The following is a 22,514-nucleotide window of genomic DNA, read 5'->3' on the forward strand; positions in this document are numbered from 1 at the left end:
TCAGGTACTAACTAAGATGCATCCGGGAGAAATGTGATAACTGGTGCAAAAGACTGTTTATCAAATGTCAAAACAGTCAGGCATGTAAAATGTTCGACTCCTATGTGATTGCAAATTTTGAGGGGGAAAAACATCATTTTTGTGGCCTATGTACAAACAAAAGATTTTGTGCTTAAAATTTCCTCTCTTTTTCGGGAGCTGAGTTTGTTTTTTAGGATATTTTTTCTATGAAATGTGCAAGCATTCAAATTACAAACATTCCTGTTGTGATCAGTTACTTTTCTTCAGAGAATTCTTAAGCTAACAGTTTTGAATTTTGTTTTGCCGGTGTAAATTAGAATGTGCATGTTTTTTGTGAAGAAAAGGCAGGTCATTTCTGCCACGCGATCAGAAAAAGAAGATAGCACATATACAAAGTGGAAAATGGAGAAAATAAGAATCGCTTGCCATCAGGTTTGTCAAATATCAGGTGTGCCTTTGCATCTCTGCCAACCAGTATCCTTGCCACGTTTCCCCTTGAAAAATTCGCGCCAACGTATCAACACCGATAAAACAATGGTGGACATTTACAAGCACAAAGCCGATACTATGCTCAAACCGCACAACATACATATTGCATAATAATTGCGAAAGATTAGTGAACGACATGCCACGACCCTATATATATATTTACTTATATATCAACTTTCTGAACGCCGTCTATCTGACACTTGATTCCTGGGATTGCCATAAACGTGCTCACCAGGCTCGGCGACTCCGCAGTTAGCAACTCGTGTATGATCACAACACAATCTTTGTTTCCAGAGATAGGCGGCACTCCACTAGGTAACGAAATGGTCGATCATATGCTTTATGACATCGGCACCTTCGCTATGGATGACAGGATCTTTAACCTGCTCAAAATTCCAGTTTATAGGAAGATAGCCTCAGCCTCAGCATTATGTTCCCAAACATTAGCGCTGTGGATATCAGAGCATGGATGGTGTTTGCGAGCCAAAGACGTACCTGAATTACACTGTGTGCAGCAGATCTTGCTTTGCTATTATGGAAGCTGACGTCCACCTTTTCCCATGACACACGCTTAAGTCCTCTCAAAAGCCGTTCTGCAATATTTCACGCAAAGCTAGCCCATCAGGTCCACTTCTGCTTCAAGGACTGATAGGAGCTAAGAGCATGTGTCCAATAATGATACGACTTGCATTTTCTGATTCCTTGGACAGTACATTAGACAATTTGTGGAAACTCGTTATCAAAGGAACATAGAAAATATTTCCCACAACAGAAAAGAGAAAGATAGAAAAAGATGACAGCCCAACCACAAGATCCAACACGGAACACCACAACCACAAGTCGTTTCAGTGAACAGGGAGGTAGGAGCCATTTATCTCGATTAGTCTGGAAACTGTCCTTGAACATGGTCTCATTTGTGACCGTATCTGCCGACACCATGTTACACCTACACATTCTAGAGTCATACGCACCCAGGAAACATGGTGTGTAGTCAGGGATCCTATGCAACATGGCACGGCACATTAAACAACCACAACATGACAGTTGGTGTTATGTCTGGATGTTCCCATGCCCTGACTATTCCAAACTGAGAAGCAATAGTTTGCTTTAGTTTTCTGGATCAAGCAAAGAAAGTGTGAAACTGAAGGCAGCATCCAAATCAACATGATTTTTTTTCTTTTTACATATAGTCCATGCAATAGTAATGTTACAACTTTAAACTCAAATTATGCTAGAAGAAACAAAAATGAGATAAGTATGATGTCAATAGTAATGTTTGTCCTTTTCCGCTTAGTTATGTCATATTCGAAACCAACAGGAGCTGGGATGCTTAATCTCAATATTGCATATCAACACGAAAATGCAGCATCGTCAACTCCAATCTAGTACACATAACAAATAATATTTCAAATCACGCAGCTAGGAAAGTCCAAATCACAACTAAGCTTTCCGTCTTATAGTGGTATTTAATAATATTTTCTCTAAGTATCCTTTTGTTCATAAGAAACTAGTCATGACATAGTGAAAGACAACATATTCCTAGTTTAGTCAAAATCATGATGCATACCTTCGAGAGTGCAGTTATCCTTGTCCATATCAGCAACATCAGCACATTGATCAAGAGTTTCTGCTTTGGATAGTTCCTCGTATACAATATGTGGATAAATCTTGCTTGTCGAATCAACCCACTAAAAAACAGAATCAAATCAAGTTACAAATGGCCAACTAAGTGAAAGGATTATGATATAGATTCACAGTTACGTACCAAAATCAAAATATACACATAAAAGTTCATAAACGGTACCTTGGGTAGTTCGGAGGCCCCCCTGATTGATGATGTCCTCCATCCAACAATGTCTTAATCAATATCAGTTATGGAAAAACCTCAAGAAAAAGCTTATTTTTACAGGCTTATTTAAGGATTAAAGTAAGGATACGGTCGTAACCAACATTGGAGTATGCAACTCTTCGCTGAAATGCTTGCAAAGCGGATCTACAATAAGAAATCTGTAAGCATGAAAATGTACAAGTATTCACAATCCAAGCACATAGAGGCAGTTGGCAGACAAGCATACATGAACCGTAGGTCCTCACAATCATCCACCATAAGTTGCAACAACGGAGGCTTTCCATCATCATTATCAGTAAGAAATAGGTGCTTGCCAGTTCTTCTGAATATGAAGTGAATGATGCAGCACGCAAACTTTTCTATCGCAGTAACTCCAAAAAGGAAAGGAACCTGCATATTGGTTTTAAAAAACATCACCGTAAGATGGAAATATTATACAATTTCTCCTGTTCTGAATACAGTAACATAAGATCAAAGTAAACCACTACCTGCTTGTTTCCTCTAGAACCAAGATGTGGTGATGCAACAGTTATGAAGTTGACTGCATCAAGCCCATGTATATTGCCTCTGTTGCTGTCTGTCAAACTTTGAGGAGAATTTTCAAGTGATTGTCCAGGAGGCCTATAAAGTCTTCCGATAGCATATCTTGCAACCAATCCTCCAACGGAATGCGCAACAAAAGATATCTTTGTTATCTGTGGTCTTTTGTTGATTTCTTCGATAACCTGGCTTGCTAGATTTTTGTCATTAAATTGGGGGAATGAAGACATAAAGCGCAGAAAGGGAAGATGAAAAATGGAAGATGCGTAATGAAAAACTAACCTCTTGTGCCAACCGTTCACCCATCACATCAATGCCATCTAAAGTTAGCTTGTGCATGTTGCTGTTACTACCTACAGAATTAACATATCGTTGGACTATCCACAAGGAAATGTAAAAGAAATAGGCTCTGAATGGCTTCAATTGCTAAAATGGAAGTACAGGGAGAGAGGAATCAATTGTTATCTGCCACAATAGCTTTTCTTATTTCATCGTGAGAATGTGTGATCTACGTGTGGCAATGCAATAGCTCACTAAACTTAACAGTTTACACCAATAAGATAGGCGATGAACACGCAGGAATGAGTAGACCTTACAATGAACTATGACTCTGTCTTCTAGCAACTTATGGAATTGCTCAGCTCCATATTTCCAATCGGCTGTGCTGTACGAATAACGAGAGTAATATCAATACAAGGGGGAAATGCCAAAGTAGGAACAACTAGATTACTCATAGTTGCAATATACATGTGTGGATGCATCGGGGGAAATAGTAACGTGTTAAGATCAGCTAGTTAGGCACTCTGAATTCATTGAAATGGGACCTAATTTTGCTTATTTGTTGAAAGTGCCAGACCAGTCGAATCCGCGTGAGCCATGTAGCATGAAGTGATACTCCATCTCAATTTAGCCTGCTATCATGATATTCTAAGTCATCAAATTATTCCATTTTATTGTCAAAAGGTAAATTTGTACAAACTTGGAGCTCGCGCGTGCTCATCTCCTGCTATACCAACCAGAATTCACAAAAACAATCAGGTAACTATCGCGTCAATCACAAATCCGCAAAGTTTTCAAGGCAACCGACAGGCCCCTACGTGTTACTAGGAGGATCAAGCAATTCAGGAAGCCAGAAAACTTTTCTTTCCTGAAAAGTGAAGCCAAATCAGAGCACAAAATCGATAGGCTTGGTAGGCCGTACCTCCCGACGATCCCGTGGACCATGATCACCAGGTGGTCGGCCCCGCCTACGGCCGGCGCCGGCGCCGGCGCTGCCGCCTCCTCCCGGCAGTCTCTGCCTGCCAGGTCGCCCATTTAACTAGCCGGCCCGCCCGCCCAACACGAACGCACGCACAGGCCGCGCGCGAAGGGGGGAGGGAAGTGGGGGGAACGGATAGAGGGCAGAGGCGCTGCTCGGGGTCGGGGAAAGGGGCAGAGTGTCTTATAGGCGGGCGAATCGCGCGAGTCCGCGTGTACGCCAACGCGAAACGGGCGAGAGCGGAGACGGCTCGTGATTGGAGGAAGAGGGTGACAGGTGGGGAAGACGATGCTGACGGGGACCGCCTGTCTGGGACGAGCGGAGCACGGGTTGGGGGTAGGCGTAGGCGTGGCGGCCTAATCCGAATGGCAGAACACGCCGGCGGAGAGCCATGGAAGCAAGTGCAACCACCGGCAGACGGCGGAGGATGATCGAGAGTATCGCCTGCTTCTACATGTGGTGCTTTGCTTTATCTTCTGATTTTTCTTTCGGGTCCTATTTATTGCACATCTAAGTGATTCAATCAAATTAGAAAAAAATAAAAAAATGCTTGCATAATTCTTCATGTAAAATTAATGATATATGATTTAGATGTGCAATATTTAGAGCACATCTAGATGTACTTTAGCAAAACAGTTTTCTTTTCTTTTGGGAAGACTTATGTTATGATATGTCTTCAAATTTACCCCTGAACATAAACAAATGGACTGTGCTAACCACCAGTCGACTGGTGGTTAGCAACAGATCCGGATGACCTTCGATCGATCCTCCCGTTCGTCCCGCTGCGTCGTTCTAGCTTGCATGCATGTATCTTCATCTTATTTTTTTCTGTGCGTGTCCACTCCACTAGCAGTTAATTAGAGTTGTTAATCATATATATGCAGAAAAAACAAAAATGATGATGTCATCAAAGATTCTTCCCAATGCGAAAATTCAAAATGTTTTGTAGCACAAACCGTCGCTCTGATTAAAAAACTGTTTTCACGTAAAAGATTCATAGCGACGAGATCTTCGAAACTAGATCCCATGTTGATATGTTTCGACGACTTTTTTTGGGGTCAGAAGTTACCACGTGTTCTACACAATTTATCATATCTGTGGTGCCTAATTTATCATGTTGTTTACACAGAAATTACCAGGGCATGAAAAAGTTTCTTCAACCTTCTATTCACAAGCACATGCGTGCATGCATTAGAAGAAATTTTTCATGTCATCCTAGTTCTCCTTGTTCAAAACTTCAAAATGTTTTATAGCTCAAATCGTCGGTCCAATCAAAAAGTCGATTTCACATAAAGTATCTATCAGGGCGAGACCTTCGAAACTAGATATCATGTTGATATGTTTTGACAGACTTTTTTCATGTAAATAGTTATCAGGCCCGGGCTAAGTAAGTTATCAGATCTGATGTGTGTCTATTATCATGCTATTTACACATGAGTAACCGTGGTACATTTTCAACAGCTATTTTTTTGGACAACGCGGTGTTTGTGCGTGAGTTACCATGCCCGCGGTCCGTATATTACCATGTTATTTACGCATAAGTTATCAAGGTTATGTTTTCAAACAATTGCCTCCCCCCGCCATCAAAGTTATCACGGGTGTTTGCACATGATTTATCAAGTTTACGGTGCGTATATTATCATGGTATTTATATGGAAGTTATAAGGAGGGGTTATGTTTTCAAACAACTTCATCCCCTCCCAACACCCCGGACCGTAAGTTACTGTGGTATTTATGCGTAAGTTATCATGTATACGGTGCATACTGTACCATGCTATTTGACAGAAGTTGTCGGTGATGTTTTTAAACACCTCCTCCCCCGGGTCAAAGTTATCACGGTATTTGCGCATGAGTTATCAGGTTTATGTTGTGTAAATTATCATGCTAATTACGTAGAAGCTATCGGGTGATGTCTTCAACTTTTTCTCCCTGTCAAAGTTATCATGATGTTTGCGCATGAGTTATCATGTCTGTGGTATGTAAAATATCATGTTATTTACGCATAAGCTACCAGGGGTGTATTATACCATATGTAGCCTGATACCTATAAAAATTAACCATGTTGATAACTATAGTACATCTAGCCCGATAACTGCATAGTAAGCATGTTGATAACTATAGTAGATATTGCCCGATAACTATAGTAGATCTTGCCTGATAACTACAAAATAACCATGTTGATAACTATAGTACATCTAGGCCGTAACTACATAGTAATCATGTTGGTAACTATAGTACATCTAGCCCGGTAACTACATAATAACCATGTTGTGGGATGGTGCATCTTGTCCATTCTTCAAAAGTTAGATGCGGGAGGAAGGACGTTGGAGATTCCTAATCTACTCAATCCCTCTCAAATCAAGTGCACACTAAAGTATCGTTTTCAGAAATCAGATCATTGATTGAACATTTTTTTCTCGATCTAAGATTATTTCCTATGAATCCTCGTCATCGCGTGTTTACGTAAAGATAAATACGAATAAGAAAGAAATAGGGGGACGAGAGAGTGATGGAGATTCCTCAAAGAAAAGAGAAAAAGAAAACATCGTGGAATGGTCAAAAGAGTGCGACGTGCTTCCTTTTACACAATAATTAGTCTAATTGAGCTGGCTAGTAAGTGTTTCACGTAAGCTGTTTGCTGTGGGTTCGAATCCTATATTGAGAATCAATTTTCTTGACTAAAAAATCCCTGTAAATAGGGTCTACCAATAGATCTAGCGCACAGAAAAAATCATGATGGATCCAATCCAGAGAGAAAATCACGGACATCAACGTTTCAGGAAGTCTTTCCACTAAATGCGCCATCACATTAGCAACTTCTTCAGATTTTAAATCTCAAAAAAAGATCCACTACGCATTAAATTAAGAGATTTCGCAGTTCTAACAACTACGATGTCTGGGTGAGATGGTTAGTGCGGTGACGTGCCTACAGGACGTCGGGGGTTCGATTCTTGTCCACGCCCCTTTCTTTCCTCGCTCCCTTTCTTTTTCTCGCTTCGAAGCTGTTGTTAACTGCCGTTCGATTCGGAATGAACGAGATCCAGATTGTTCGGATCTGATGCAAACTGCCAGTCGGCAGGAATTTAGCATTCTCGTAAACAAATTGATTAGTTGTCCAATAATAAAGAAGATAAACAAAATTGAACACACAATTATCATGATTGACAAACACAAAAACTCCTTTTTTTGGGGGGGGGGAGCCCAAGACTATGTATTAATTAAGACCAAGCATTTGAGCAAAAGAAACCCAACCCTTACAAGAATATGAAATTGCCGGCAAGTCCTTTAAGAAATCGGTGTAGCCTTCCTTTCGCATCCATTGGCAATACGTCGTGAGCAAAGCTCGTTGTTGTCTCTAGACCTCTGTCTTATCGAAGCAACCTTGTTGAAACACAAGAGTTTGTAGAAGCAACGACCGAATAATCATCAATGGATCATCAGGAAAAACGATGAGACGGTAGGAGGGAGACTGGAGACAAACTAATTAGCCCCCCCTCCCTCGCGTCGCCCCTCTCGGGCGGCTCGAGGGCGACAACCCTAAATCTCGCTGCCTCCCCCCTTCCTCCCCTCCCTCCTCGCCGCCACCAGAGGCATCCGCCGGGCAAGCCCGGGGTGTCGCCAAGGAAGGTGGCGGCGGGGCCTCTGCTGCTCCGTTTCTCCAGCGGGGGGCGGCGGCCTCGTTCGGTGAGGCGCCACCGTCTCCTCGGCTGGTGGTGGCGCGGGTGTGGTCCGGTGGGCTTGGCTGCGCGGGCAGCAAGCTCCCCGGCGGACGAGATCCGTGGCGCCGGCGGTGGGGCTTCTGGCCTCTTCGGCTCCGGATCTGGCCGCCCCTTCCCCCTTCTGCTGCCCTGCGTGCTCCACCCCTTCAGATCTGGTCCGGGTCGACTTGGTTCTTCGGTGCCTGGAGCTGGATGTGGTGTTGGTGGTGTGGAGCCTTGACCGGGAGAAATCCATGGCGGCGACGTCCATGGACGCCGCTCCCCTTCTTGGAGGCGCCATTCAGGTCTTTTGCTCCACCCTCCCCTTCCCCTAGCCTCCCGGGTGAAAGCTCGAACTTTGTTGGGCGGCGACGGTGCTCTTGGCTTCGTTTGCTTCTTGAAGTCGTCGCCTTGGATGCTTTTTGGATTGTGGGCACTACGGTGTGGTGGTTGTCGGGCGGCGGCGACTGTGTGCCCCAAGTGACGGCGGCGGCGGCTTGGCAGGTCCGGCAGTGTTCGGGTTTCTTCTGGTGCTCTCTGTGCAACTGGTGACAGCTTGGTCCGGCGGCCTCTGGCCAGGAGGGGATCGGGTTCCCCTCCTCCGGCGGCTATAGTAGTGCAAGTTATGAGTGCCGGAGCGTCATTCCTCGGCCTTGGCCCTGCCTCCTCGTTGCTCCGTCCTCCCTGGACACCCTGTTGTTGTCTGACCGGCATCTTTCTCCTCTCCAAAGGATCGTCAGTGGGCAGCGGTGATGCGGTGTTTCTGGTGAAGTTTCTTAGTCATGTAGGGTGTGCTCTGTTCCTACTCCTTTTGGTTGCATCCTTCCATCCATGTTCTAGGGTGAGCAACCCATATGTCGACGGTTCGGCGCCTTTCGAGCCAGGCGAGGAGGCAGGGGCCTCTTTCGATAGTGGGAATGGATGGTGATGTTGTTCCAGGGCTTTGGTGTTTGGTGCCGTCATAGCCTATCCTCGACAGCGGGCGCTTCCCGGAGCCCCATTTCTCCTTCCCTGGTGAGCCTTGGGTGGACGAGGGCCTCTGCGTGCTTCAGCTCATGCTTATCATATGCTATCTCCTAGCTGTAGTGTGTGAGGTTTTGAGAGTTGCCTTCCAGCACCCTTGTATCTTGCCGTGTTTTGTTTTTTTGTTTGTTCGAGTTTGTAATGCAGTGGTTGTAATCCTGGCCGGTTGATGGCTTTGTTAATTCAAAGCCGGGCTCTCCTTGAGCCTTCGTTCTAAAAAAATAAAATAATCATCAATGTAGACTAAAAGGACGGCGACCCAGATTTAGGAAGATCAACGTCCCGAAGAAGCCTAACTGATGCGGGCAAACAACAATCTCAACTCTAGGCACAAACCTCACAATTTCTACGATGGAGTTGTATTCAGCTGAGCTTCATCGAACAAAGATAGAACTTGAGAACAAAAACACGCGAAACGTCGTCTTGTCATGGGCAAACGCAAATCACCCTAGACTGAATGCCCCTGATTGGATCATCTAACTCGTCAATGTCCTAGGAAGGCCATTGACATGAAAAAACCAAGGTGTCATTGTTCCCATCATCATGCCGCCCCAACTTCGCCCACAATGAGGAACTCAAAACCCCTATGAGATATGAACCAAAAACACATATCAGGTGTTACTCTGCCCTCCATTGGCCGCTACCCACGGCGGAGCAACCGCCTCTTGTTCTCAAAGCCATAGAAAAATGATTCAGTCCCTCGCAAAAAAAAAATGATTCGGTATTTGCCAAAAAGCAGTCTATTTAACGGAGGTCGCTAAGAACACACATAATTGACAAACACAATTCAGTTTATCCAACGACTAACAACAGATCGAAATCTTCTCTGGTGTTAAATTGTACGGCTCGCATTTTTCTATCTGTTTGGATTTTTTAGTAAACAAGCATGTGCATGCAAGAAAAAAAGACCAGTATGCTAGTAATAAAGTAGTTGTGGGCTATAGAAAAGTTCTCGACTGCATTGATCATACATCTAAGGCCTTAAGACGTGGTGGATATGTGACGAGTGTTGAAATATGTTTTTCACATTTTGCTAGCAACTTTATTTCTTATGGTGAAGACATTGGTGCATGCAAATCAATATTTTCTATAGGTAATTGCACATTGTAACAGAGAGTGTCATACTAAGGGAAATAAAATTTATATCATTCTCTCTCTTTTCTATCTTAATAACAACTACCTAGCTGGCTGTTAAGATAAACACCATTTCCCCCGCAAAAAGAAAGTTGAACACTATTTTACGCGTCTTCAAGCTTACAACATGTTGGTGCTTTGCTGGCCAACGCTTTTTGCCTCAAAAAGGTTGTCAAACTTTATTTGGTAGATACGTGTCTCATTGGTACACAGTAAAGTAGTAAAAGCCAGTGACTTTTTTTGATAGAGATCATTTTCGTTCAATCAATATACCGAGACGACACAATTGTAATGAGCGAAGGCGTAGCCTCTAATTATGATGCATACAACCAACACGTTCAACATAAGCAAAAACATATATTACTTAACATCGTTTGAAAAGATAAACATAAGATGGGATAGATCATATCCGAAGATTACACTATCATCTATATGATGAGAGGAAACCTCCTTGACCACATGCTTTAGCCGAGTAGAAGCCTCTAGCTTTTGTAGTAGGATAGATCAAATACAGAATCATCCCATGCATACGTGCCATTAGCGACCAATGCTTAAACCATTGCGCACAGATGCATCTTTTTCTGGATGCTCTCTACGACTTTCAGGCCCAACATTAATTGGGGCAAACGTGTTAACATCGGACGGAAAGGTTTGTGTTTGGTGGCCCGCGGTCCGTGTTAGAGCCGTAGAAGCCAAGCGTTTTTCCTTTTCCGTTGAGCGATATAAATGGAAAGGATGGGGTTCCCCGCTAAAACTTCTTTTGGAAAAGATGGGATCATCTTTTGCTTCCGTGGTTTCCCTGAAGCAATATATCAAGGGTTGGTTGTGTTTGGTTGTTTGTGTTTGGTGGGTGTCAATGAATGGATGATAGTCTGTGTTAGTCACAAGCGTACGTTTTGGAGTATTCTTCTGGTCTCTAAACAAAGGTTGGTGTTCCGCAACAGAAACTCGCGATTGAGTGAGAGGCAACACAACAGCGAGCGAGCGAGCAACCCTCAAAAAGAAAAAAAAGCTATCGAGCGAGCACAGGGGAGGGAGCTGTCGTATGGCGCCGCGCGTTCCATCGTCGCCGTGTCGCAGCTCGCAATCATGTTCAGTGCACGCGAAAATCATGTACTGTACTGGGACCACGCACTAGCTGCGCAAATCATCCACTGCACTCACCGGTTTAATAGCGGCTAAATTTCGTGTTTTGACCTTTTTTCAAACCTATTCGAGATCTGATCTTAATTTAATTTTTTTTCGAGATCTGACTCTTTCGCTACCGCCAAGAACTATGGCGGTAGGGTATAACAGTCTATCGCCAAGGACCCTAGCGATAGGGTTGCATGCCCTATCATCAAAATCCGCCTAAGTATTGAACACAGTGCATGCTCGTGCCTACCGCCAAGCATCTTGACGGTAGGGTTATGCAGACTACTGCCAGTCCGTTTGGCGGTAGAGATGTTTACTACCGCCAAAGTCCCTGACGGTAGGCTGTTAAACCCTATCGTCATGGACTCTGATGGTAACAAAAGGATCAGATTTTAAAATTTTGTCAACCTAGGATCAGATCTTGAATAGGATTCGAAAAAAGGTCAAACCATGAAATTTTGCCTTTAATAGCTGCTGATATTTTCTGGCCGACTGGCCGTGTGGCCAAGACGACCGTTCCGAAGGCGTTAATTTTCCAGGAGAACTACCCGGCCGGCGCATAAATATGCCTGCACATTCATTCGGGTAAATCAGATTCAGGTACTTTTTCATTTTTTTTGGAAGAGCTGATATTTTGGAGCCATTTTGATGCGACAAGTAGATGATATATATCCCGCGATGCAGACAGCTACGTACCGTCACCTCACCGACCGAAGATAAATTGGGAGTCTCACTCGGACATACATGAGCTGATCTTTTCAAGCCATGGTCAGAGTAGAATGTATCAGAGCAACTTTAATTGGGCGACTTATTTCGTTCGTTTACATTTGTTTAGGTCGGCGTGAATATAAAAGGCGGTCTAATGCGTCAACTCAAACAGATACGCGTTCGCTTGGCGTCCGTATGCCAACTCATTTTTGAGTCGGATTTACGTCGGCGCTCCTTTCTCCGGGCCCGCAGGTCGGTGACAGTCATCATCAATTCCCCCATTCCCTCAAAACCCTCCCGCCCGCGCGCGCTCCCGGCCCACACCTGCCATGGACGGCGACCTCGGCGCTGCCGCCGGCCTCGCCTCCCTCACCTCGTCCGGCATGACTACCGCCACCTCCGGCAAAGGCAAGCCTCGTGCCCCGCACAAGACCGCCGCCGCGTCCAAGCCAAAGAAGGCGCTAACGCTCGAACAACGGGCAAGGGAGTCGACCAAGAGGAAGGACGGGAGGCACGCCGGGACGTGAGGGATGAAGCCGTCGCGGCTGCCGCCGTCACCGTCGCTGCGCAGCAGGAGGTCACCAACGGCCCGCGTCGCGACGGCAACGAGGGAGGCACCGTATATGCTAGGGTTAAACCCTAGTCAGCACGTCCTCGTCAACACCGCCGTGGCCGCCGCAGCCAGCACCGGCTCATCCGCGTTCCCTCGAATAGTGTTGCCCGACTCGCCCCGCGCGTCGGTTTGTACCCCGATGCCCGGCTTCCACGTGTACCCACAGGCCTCCCGCCTTTTCGGGGAGTGCTCGCCCGACGTGAGCGTGGTGGTGCCTTCTATTGGGGAACGTAGTAATTTCAAAAAAAATTCTACGCACACGCAAGATCATGGTGATGCATAGCAACGAGAGGGGAGAGTGTTGTCTACGTACCCTCGTAGACCGACAGCGGAAGCGTTATGACAACGCGGTTGATGTAGTCGTACGTCTTCACGGCCCGACCGATCAAGCACCGAAACTACGGCACCTCTGAGTTCTAGCACACGTTCAGCTCGATGACGATCCCCGGACTTCGATCCAGCAAAGTGTCGGGGAAGAGTTTCGTCAGCACGATGGCGTGGTGACGATCTTGATGTTCTACTGTCGCAAGGCTTCGCCTAAGCACCACTACAATATTATCGAGCACTATGATGGAGGGGGGCACCGCACACGGCTAAGAGAACGATCTTGAAGATCAACTTGTGTGTGTAGAGGTGCCCCCCTGCCCCCGTATATAAAGGAGCAAGGGGGGTGCGGCCGGCCCTAGGAGGAGGCACGCCGGAGGAGTCCTACTCCTACCGGGAGTAGGACTCCCCCTTCCCTAGTTGGATTAGGACTTAGGGGGAAGGAGGAGAGGGAAGAAAGGAAAGGGGGGCGCCGCCCCCCCTCCTTGTCCAATTCGGACTTGGGGGGCAAGGGGTGCACGGCAGCCCCTAGGCCTCCTCTCCTCTTCCTCCACTAGACCCATTAAGGCCCATTAGGTTACCGGGGGGTTCCGGTAACCTCCCGGTATTTCGGTAAAATGTCGATTTCACCCGGAACACTTCCGATATCCAAACATAGGCTTCCAATATATCGATCTTTATGTCTCGACCATTTCGAGACTCCTCGTCATGTCCGTGATCACATCCGGAACTCTGAACAAACTTCGGTACATCAAAATATATAAACTCATAATGAAAAAGTCATCGTAACGTTAAGCGTGCGGACCCTATGGGTTCGAGAACAATGTAGACATGACCGAGATACGTCTCCGGTCAATAACCAATAGCGGAAGCTGGATGCTCATATTGGCTCCTACATATTCTAGAAAGATCTTTATCGGTCAGACCGCATAACAACATACGTTGTTCCCTTTGTCATCGGTATGTTACTTGCCCGAGATTCGATCGTCGGTATCTCAATACCTAGTTCAATCTCGTTACCGGCAAATCTCTTTACTCGTTTCGTAATACATCATCTCGCAACTAACTCATTAGTTGCAATGCTTGCAAGGCTTATGTGATGTGCATTACCGAGAGAGCCCAGAGATACCTCTCCGACAATCGGAGTGACAAATCCTAATCTCGAAATACGCCAACCCAACATGTACCTTTGGAGACACCTGTACAGCTCCTTTATAATCACCCAGTTACGTTGTGACGTTTGGTAGCACACAAAGTGTTCCTCTGGCAAACGGGAGTTGCATAATCTCATAGTCATAGGAACATGTATAAGTCATGAAGAAAGCAATAGCAACATACTAAACGATTGGGTGCTAAGCTAATGGAATGGGTCATGTCAATCACATCATTCTCCTAATGATGTGATCCCGTTAATCAAATGACAACACATGTCTATGGTTAGGAAACATAACCATCTTCGATTAACGAGCTAGTCAAGTAGAGGCACACTAGTGACGTTTAGTTTCTCTATGTATTCACACAAGTATTATGTTTCCGGATAATACAATTCTAGCATGAATAATAAATATTTATCATGATATAAGGAAATAAAAAATAACTTTATTATTGCCTCTAGGGCATATTTCCTTCAGTCTCCCACTTGCACTAGAGTCAATAATCTAGATTACACAGTAATGATTCTAACACCGATAGAGCTTTGGTGCTGATCATGTTTTGCTCGTGGAAGAGGCTTAGTCAATGGGTCTGCTACATTCAGATCCGTATGTATCTTGCAAATCTCTATGTCTCCCACCTGGACCAAATCCCGGATGGAATTGAAGCGTCTCTTGATGTGTTTGGTTCTCTTGTGAAATCTGGATTCCTTTGCCAAGGCAATTGCACCAGTATTGTCACAAAAGATTTTCATTGGACCCGATGCACTAGGTATGACACCTAAATCGGATATGAACTCCTTCATCCAGACTCCTTCGTTTGCTGCTTCCGAAGCAGCTATGTACTCCGCTTCACATGTAGATTCCGCCACAACGCTTTGTTTAGAACTGCACCAACTGACAGCTCCACCGTTTAATGTAAACATGTATCCGGTTTGCGATTTAAAATCGTCCGGATCAGTGTCAAAGCTTGCATCAACGTAACCATTTACGATGAGCTCTTTGTCACCTCCATATACGAGAAACATATCCTTAGTCCTTTTCAGGTATTTCAGGATGTTCTGACCGCTGTCCAGTGATACACTCCTGGATTACTTTGGTACCTCCCTGCTAGACTTATAGCAAGACATACATCAGGTCTAGTACACAGCATTGCATACATGATAGAACATATGGCTGAAGCATAGGGAACATCTTTCATTTTCTCTCTATCTTCTGCAGTGGTCGGGCATTGAGTCTTACTCAATTTCACACCTTGTAACACAGGCAAGAATCCTTTCTTTGCTTGATCCATTTTGAACTTTTTTAAAATTTTGTCAAGGTATGTGCTTTGTGAAAGTCCAATTAAGCGTCTTGATCTATCTTTATAGATCTTAATGCCCAATATGTAAGCAGCTTCACCGAGGTCTTTCATTGAAAAACTCTTATTCAAGTATCCCTTTATGCTATCCAGAAATTCTATATCATTTCCGATTAGTAATATGTCATCTACATATAATATCAGAAATGCTACAGACCTCCCACTCACTTTCTTGTAAATACAGACTTCTCCAAAAGTCTATACAAAACCAAATTCTTTGATCACATTATCAAAGCGTTTATTCCAACTTCGAGAGGCTTGCAAAAGTCCATAAATGGATCGCTGGAGCTTGCACACTTTGTTAGCTCCCTTTGGATCGACAAAACCTTCCGGCTGCATCATATACAACTCTTCTTCCAGAAATACATTCAGGAATGCAGTTTTGACATCCATCTGCCAAATTTCATAATCATAAAATGCGGCAATTGCTAACATGATTCGGACAGACTTAAGCATCTCTACGGGTGAGAAGGTCTCATCGTAGTCAATCCTTTGAACTTGTCGAAAACCTTTTACGACAAGTCGAGCTTTGTAGACAGTAACATTATCGTCAGCGTCAGTCTTCTTCTTGAAGATCCATTTATTCTCAATTGCTTGCCGATCTTTGGGCAAGTCAACCAAAGTCCATACTTTGTTCTCATACATGGATCCCATCTCAGATTTCATGGCTTCAAGCCATTTTGCGGAATCTGGGCTCACCATCGCTTCTTCATAGTTCGTAGGTTCATCATGATCTAGTAGCATGACTTCCAGAACAGGATTACCGTATCACTCTGGTGCGGATCTTACTCTGGTTGATCTACGAGGTTCAGTAGTAACTTGTTCTGAAGTTTCATAATCATCATCATTAGCTTCCTCACTAATTGATGTAGGTGTCACAGAAAGTTTCTGTGATGTACTACTTTCCAATAAGGGAGCAGGTACAGTTACCTCATCAAGTTCTACTTTCCTCCCACTCACTTCTTTCGAGAGAAACTCCTTCTCTAGAAAGTTTCCGAATTTAGCAACAAAAGTCTTGCCTTCGGATATGTGATAGAAGGTGTATCCAATAGTTTTTTTTGGATATCCTATGAAGACACATTTCTCTGATTTGGGTTCGAGCTTATCAGGTTGAAACTTTTTCACATAAGCATCGCAGCCCCAAACTTTCAAAAACGACAACTTTGGTTTCTTGCCAAACCATAGTTCATAAGGCGTCGTCTCAACGGATTTTGATGGTGCCCTATTTAACGTGAATGCGGCCGTCTCTAAAGCATAACCCCAAAATGATAGCGGTAAATCAGTAAGAGACATCATAGATCGCACCATATCTAGTAAAGTATGATTACGACATTCGGACACACCATTACGCTGTGGTGTTCCGGGTGGCGTGAGTTGTGAAACTATTCTGCATTGTTTCAAATGTACACCAAACTCGTAACTCAAATATTCTCCTCCACGATCAGATCGTAGGAATTTTATTTTCTTGTTACGATGATTTTCAACTTCACTCTGAAATTCTTTGAACTTTTTAAATGTTTCAGACTTATGTTTCATTAAGTAGATATACCCATATCTGCTTAAGTCATCTGTGAAGGTGAGAAAATAACGATATCCGCCACGAGCCTCAACATTCATCGGACCACATACATCTGTATGTATGATTTCCAACAAATCTGTTGCTCTCTTCATAGTACTGAAGAACGGTGTTTTGGTCATCTTGCCCATAAGGCACGGTTCGCAAGTACCAAGTGATTCATAATCAAGTGGTTCCAAAAGTCCATCAGTATGGAGTTTCTTCACGCGCTTTATACCGATATGACCTAAACGGCAGTGCCACAAATAAGTTGCACTATCATTATCAACTCTGCATCTTTTGGCTTCAACATTATGAATATGTGTGTCACTACTATCGAGATTTAATAAAAATAGACCACTCTTCAAGGGTGCATGACCATAAAAGATATTACTCATATAAATAGAACAACCATTATTCTCTGATTTAAATGAATAACCGTCTCGCATCAAACAAGATCCAGATATAATGTTCATGCTCAACGCTGGCACCAAATAACAATTATTTAGGTCTAATACTAATCCCGAAGGTAGATGTAGAGGTAGCGTGCCGACCGCGATCACATCGACTTTGGAACCATTTCCCATGCGCATCGTCACCTCGTCCTTAGCCAATCTTCGCTTAATCCGTAGTCTCTATTTCGAGTTGCAAATATTAGCAATAGAACCAGTATCAAATACCCAGGTGCTACTGCGAGCATTAGTAAGGTACACATCTCTAACATGTATATCATATATACCTTTGTTCACCTTGCCATCCTTCTTATCCGCCAAATACTTGGGGCAGTTCCGCTTCCAGTGACCAGTCTGCTTGCAGTAGAAGCACTCAGTTTCAGGCTTAGGTCCAGACTTGGGTTTCTTCTCTTAAGCAGCAACTTGTTTTCTGTTCTTCTTGAAGTTCCCCTTCTTCTTCCCTTTGCCCTTTTTCTTGAAACTGGTGGTCTTATTTACCATCAACACTTGATGCTCCTTCTTGATTTCTACCTCTGCAGCCTTTAGCATTGCGAAGAGCTCGGGAATTGTCTTATCCATCCCTTGCATGTTATAGTTCATCACGAAACTCTTGTAGCTTGGTGGCAGTGATTGAAGAACTCTGTCAGTGACACTATCAACAGAACTGTTCTCCTCCATCTTGTAGCTATAGAACTTATTGGAGACTTCATATCTCTCAATCCGGGCATTTGCTTGAAATATTAACTTCAACTCCTGGAACATCTCATATGCTCCATGACGTTCAAAACGTCGTTGAAGTCCCGATTCTAAGCCGTAAAGCATGGCACACTGAACTATTGTGTAGTCATCAGCTTTGCTCTGCCAGACGTTCATAACATCTGGTGTTGCTCCAGCAGCAGGCCTGGCACCCAGCGGTGCTTCCAGGACGTAATTCTTCTGTGCAGCAATGAGGATAATCCTCAAGTTATGGACCCAGTCCGTGTAATTGCTACCATCATCTTTCAACTTTGCTTTCTCAAGGAACGCATTAAAATTCAACGAAACAACAACACTGGCCATCTATCTACAATCAAACATAAACAAGCAAGATACTATCAGGTACTAAGTTCATGATAAATTTAAGTTCAATTAATCATATTACTAAAGAACTCCCACTTAGATAGACATACCTCTAATCCTCTAAGTGATCACGTGATCCAAATCAACTAAACCATGTCCAATCATCACGTGAGATGGAGTAGTTTCATTGGTGAACATCACTATGTTGATCATAACTACTATATGATTCACGCTCGACCTTTCGGTCTCCGTGTTCCGATGCCATATCTGTATATGCTTGGCTCGTCAAGTATAACCTGAGTATTCCGCGTGTGCAACTGTTTTGCACCCGTTGTATTTGAACGTAGAGCCTATCACACCCGATCAGCACGTGGTGTCTTAGCACGAAGAACTTTCGCAACGGTGCATACTCAGGGAGAACACTTCTTGATAATTAGTGAGAGATTATCTTAAAATGCTACCGTCAATCAAAGCAAGATAAGATGCATAAAAGATAAACATCACATGCAATCAATATAAGTGATATGATATGGCCATCATCATCTTGTGCTTGTGATCTCCATCTTCGAAGCACCGTCATGATCACCATCGTCACCGGCGTGACACCTTGATCACCATCGTAGCATCGTTGTCGTCTCGCCAATCTTATGCTTCCACGACTATCGCTACCGCTTAGTGATAAAGTAAAGCATTACAGCGCGATTGCATTGCATACAATAAAGCGACAACCATATGGCTCCTGCCAGTTGCCGATAACTCGGTTACAAAACATGATCATCTCATACAATAAAATTTAGCATCATGTCTTGACCATATCACATCACAACATGCCCTGCAAAAACAAGTTAGACGCCCTCTACTTTGTTGTTGCAAGTTTTACGTGGCTGCTACGGGCTTAAGCAAGAACCAATCTTACCTACGCATCAAAACCACAACGATAATTTGTCAAGTTGGTGCTGTTTTAACCTTCTCAAGGACCGGGCGTAGCCACACTTGGTTCAACTAAAGTTGGAGAAACTGACACCCGCCAGCCACCTGTGTGCAAAGCACGTCGGTAGAACCAGTCTCGCGTAAGCGTACGCGTAATGTCGGTCCGGACCGCTTCATCCAACAATACCGCTGAACCAAAGTATGACATGCTGGTAAGCAGTATGACTTATATCGCCCACAACTCACTTGTGTTCTACTCGTGCATATAACATCAACATATAAAACCTAGGCTCGGATGCCACTGTTGGGGAACGTAGTAATTTCAAAAAATTTCCTATGCACATGCAAGATCATGGTGATGCATAGCAATGAGAGGGGAGAGTGTTGTCTACGTACCCTCGTAGACCGATAGCGGAAGCGTTATGACAACGCGGTTGATGTAGTCGTACGTCTTCATGGCCTGACCGATCAAGCACCGAAACTACGGCACCTCCGAGTTCTAGCACATGTTCAGCTCGATGACGATCCCCGGACTTCGATCCAGCAAAGTGTCGGGGAAGAGTTCCGTCAGCACGACGGTGTGGTGACGATCTTGATGTTCTACTATCGCAGGTCTTCGCCTAAGCACCACTACAATATTATCGAGGACTATGGTGGAGGGGGGCACCGCACACGGCTAAGAGAACGATCTTGAAGATCAACTTGTGTGTCTAGAGGTGCCCCCTGCCCCCGTATATAAAGGAGCAAGGGGGAGGGGTGCGGCCGGCCCTAGGAGGAGGTGCGCCGGAGGAGTCCTACTCCTACCGGGAGTAGGACTCCCCCCTTTCCCTAGTTGGATTAGGACTTGGGGGGAAGGAGGAGAGGGAAGAAAGGAAAGGGGGGGGGGGCGCCGCCCCCCCTCCTTGTCCAATTCGGACTTGCGGGGGGGGGGGGGGGGGGGGAAGGGGCGCGCGGCAGCCCCTAGGCCTCCTCTCCTCTTCCTCCACTAGGCCCATTAAGGCCCATTAGGTTACCGGGGGGTTCCGGTATTCCGGTAAAATGCCGATTTCACCCGGAACACTTCCGATATCCAAACATAGGCTTTCAATATATCGATCTTTATGTCTCGACCATTTCGAGACTCCTCGTCATGTCCGTGATCACATCCGGGACTCCGAAAACAAACTTCGGTACATCAAAATATATAAACTCATAATGAAAAAGTCATCGTAACGTTAAGCGTGCAGACCCTACGGGTTCGAGAACAATGTAGACATGACCGAGATACGTCTCCGGTCAATAACCAATAGTGGAACCTGGATGCTCATATTGGCTCCTACATATTCTACAAAGATCTTTATCGGTCAGACCGCATAACAACATACGTTGTTCCCTTTGTCATCGGTATGTTACTTGCCCGAGATTCGATCGTCGGTATCTCAATACCTAGTTCAATCTTGTTACCGGCAAGTCTCTTTACTCGTTTCGTAATACATCATCTCGCAACTAACTCATTAGTTGCAATGCTTGCAAGGCTTATGTGATGTGCATTACCGAGAGGGCCCAGAGATACCTCTCCGACAATCAGAGTGACAAATCCTAATCTCGAAATACGCCAACCCAACATGTACCTTTGGAGACACCTGTAGAGCTCCTTTATAATCACCCAGTTAAGTTGTGACGTTTGGTAGCACACAAAGTGTTCCTCTGGCAAACGGGAGTTGCATAATCTCATAGTCATAGGAACATGTATAAGTCATGAAGAAAGCAATAGCAACATACTAAACGATCGGGTGCTAAGCTAATGGAATGGGTCATGTCAATCACATCATTCTCCTAATGATGTGATCCCATTAATCAAATGACAACACATGTCTATGGTTAGGAAACATAACCATCTTCGATTAACGAGCTAGTCAAGTAGAGGCGCACTAGTGACGTTTAGTTTGTCTATGTATTCACACAAGTATTATGTTTCCGGATAATACAATTCTAGCATGAATAATAAACATTTATCATGATATAAGGAAATAAAAAATAACTTTATTATTGCCTCTAGGGCATATTTCCTTCACCTTCCACGCCCGCGCCCGCGCCCATCGACCTCAACGCCACACCGGTGGCCGGTGGCTCGTCATCCGGAGGCGCGAGGAAACGCGCGCGGCAGATGCCGGCCGACGTGCTACCGGACGCCCGCAACCTGTTCAACGGAATGCCGGCCGCCGACGACGAGGACTACATGCAGAACCTCATCTTCGAGGGCGGTGCGCCGGCTCCTGGCTACGATCCCGACGAGACACAAAGCCAGGACGGCCGTGGGGCATTCACGCCTGCCGCTGGCTATGATCCCGATCAGGCGGCCTTCATGCATGATCAAGTTGGCATGGACCTGGACGGCTTCCCACTTGACCATGAATTTCCAGACGACTACGGGCAAGAGAAAGAGGACGAGTGTGACATCGACGTGGAGCCTTTGTTCGAGGACGACATGCAAGACATGGCATGCTAGCAAGCAGCCCTCTTTTGTGTCATCAAGTTTATGCTTGCGGGTTCATTTGCATACCATTTGCCAATATACTTACATGAAAACATTTGTAGGCATTTCAAGCTTTGAAGGCATTCAAGGTCCAACACAATGGAAAGTGCTTCAACCTCTTCCATTGCTTTAGCGTCATCAAAGACGAGAAGAAGTTCAAGGCGCAATATGCCGCCCTCAAGTCACGTGGGGGGAAGAAAGCCGTGGAGGAGGTTGGGGACGGCGAGCCGGCACGGCCGCGGGGGAAGATCCAACTCCAAGAAGGAAGGCAAGTGGAACGCGGCATCGAACGCCTTGATCGCAAGCGTGAAGGGCATGATGAACAAGAAGGACTCAAGGGAGGAGGAGCGCCGGCGTCTCAAAGAGGAGCAAATGAACGCCTTCATGAAGATTCAAAGGAGGAGGTTTGAGATGGACATGAAGAAGCAAGCCAAGACACTTGAGGAGGCGGAGAAGCAAGCCAAGATGCTCGAAATCGAGGCCGCCAACACCAAGACCAAAGCGAAAGAAGTGGCTCTCGCGAGCATGATGACCGGGATGGGGATCATGAAGGTGGATCTCAACACCGAGTCGCCAAGGAAGAAGCCGTGGTTCAATAAGATGCAGGCCGACATGCTCAAGTTCACCGACGAGTTATCTCGTGGCCGCGAGCGCCTTCCTTTTTTGTATGCCGGCTTGTGTGCTGGCATGACCACGGGACC

At 45.1% G+C, this 22,514-nt stretch overlaps 2 protein-coding genes across 7 annotated transcripts; one reads left to right on the plus strand and one right to left on the minus strand.

Annotated features, from left to right (window-relative positions):
- Positions 1-424: 424 nt before the first annotated feature.
- Positions 425-4,325, minus strand: LOC125513932 (putative lipase ROG1). Of its 6 annotated transcripts, none has more exons than XM_048679146.2 (10): positions 4,101-4,325; positions 3,496-3,563; positions 3,182-3,252; positions 2,848-3,084; positions 2,586-2,749; positions 2,448-2,503; positions 2,315-2,367; positions 2,078-2,198; positions 1,006-1,103; positions 425-893 (listed from the first exon to the last, which is right to left on the minus strand). In XM_048679146.2, the coding sequence occupies exons 1-10, from the start codon at positions 4,211-4,213 to the stop codon at positions 822-824; spliced, it is 1,053 nt and encodes a 350-aa protein (XP_048535103.1). In that variant the 5' UTR covers positions 4,214-4,325; the 3' UTR covers positions 425-821. The 6 variants fall into 6 exon arrangements, with proteins under 6 accessions (XP_048535103.1, XP_048535107.1, XP_048535108.1 ...); XM_048679150.2 differs by having other exon boundaries at positions 3,496-3,558; positions 4,101-4,313; XM_048679151.2 differs by lacking the exon at positions 3,496-3,563 and having other exon boundaries at positions 4,101-4,302.
- Positions 4,326-12,606: 8,281 nt separating this feature from the next.
- On the plus strand, positions 12,607-22,223 carry LOC147965615 (uncharacterized). Its single transcript, XM_087530529.1, has 3 exons — positions 12,607-12,680; positions 21,351-21,777; positions 21,876-22,223. Exons 1-3 carry the CDS (start codon positions 12,607-12,609, stop codon positions 22,221-22,223), a joined length of 849 nt encoding a protein of 282 aa, XP_087386655.1.
- Positions 22,224-22,514: the final 291 nt, after the last annotated feature.

The sequence above is a fragment of the Triticum urartu genome, chromosome 6A, assembly GCF_056163025.1.
Source record: "Triticum urartu cultivar PI428250 chromosome 6A, HENAU_Tu73, whole genome shotgun sequence".
NCBI lineage: Eukaryota > Viridiplantae > Streptophyta > Magnoliopsida > Poales > Poaceae > Triticum > Triticum urartu.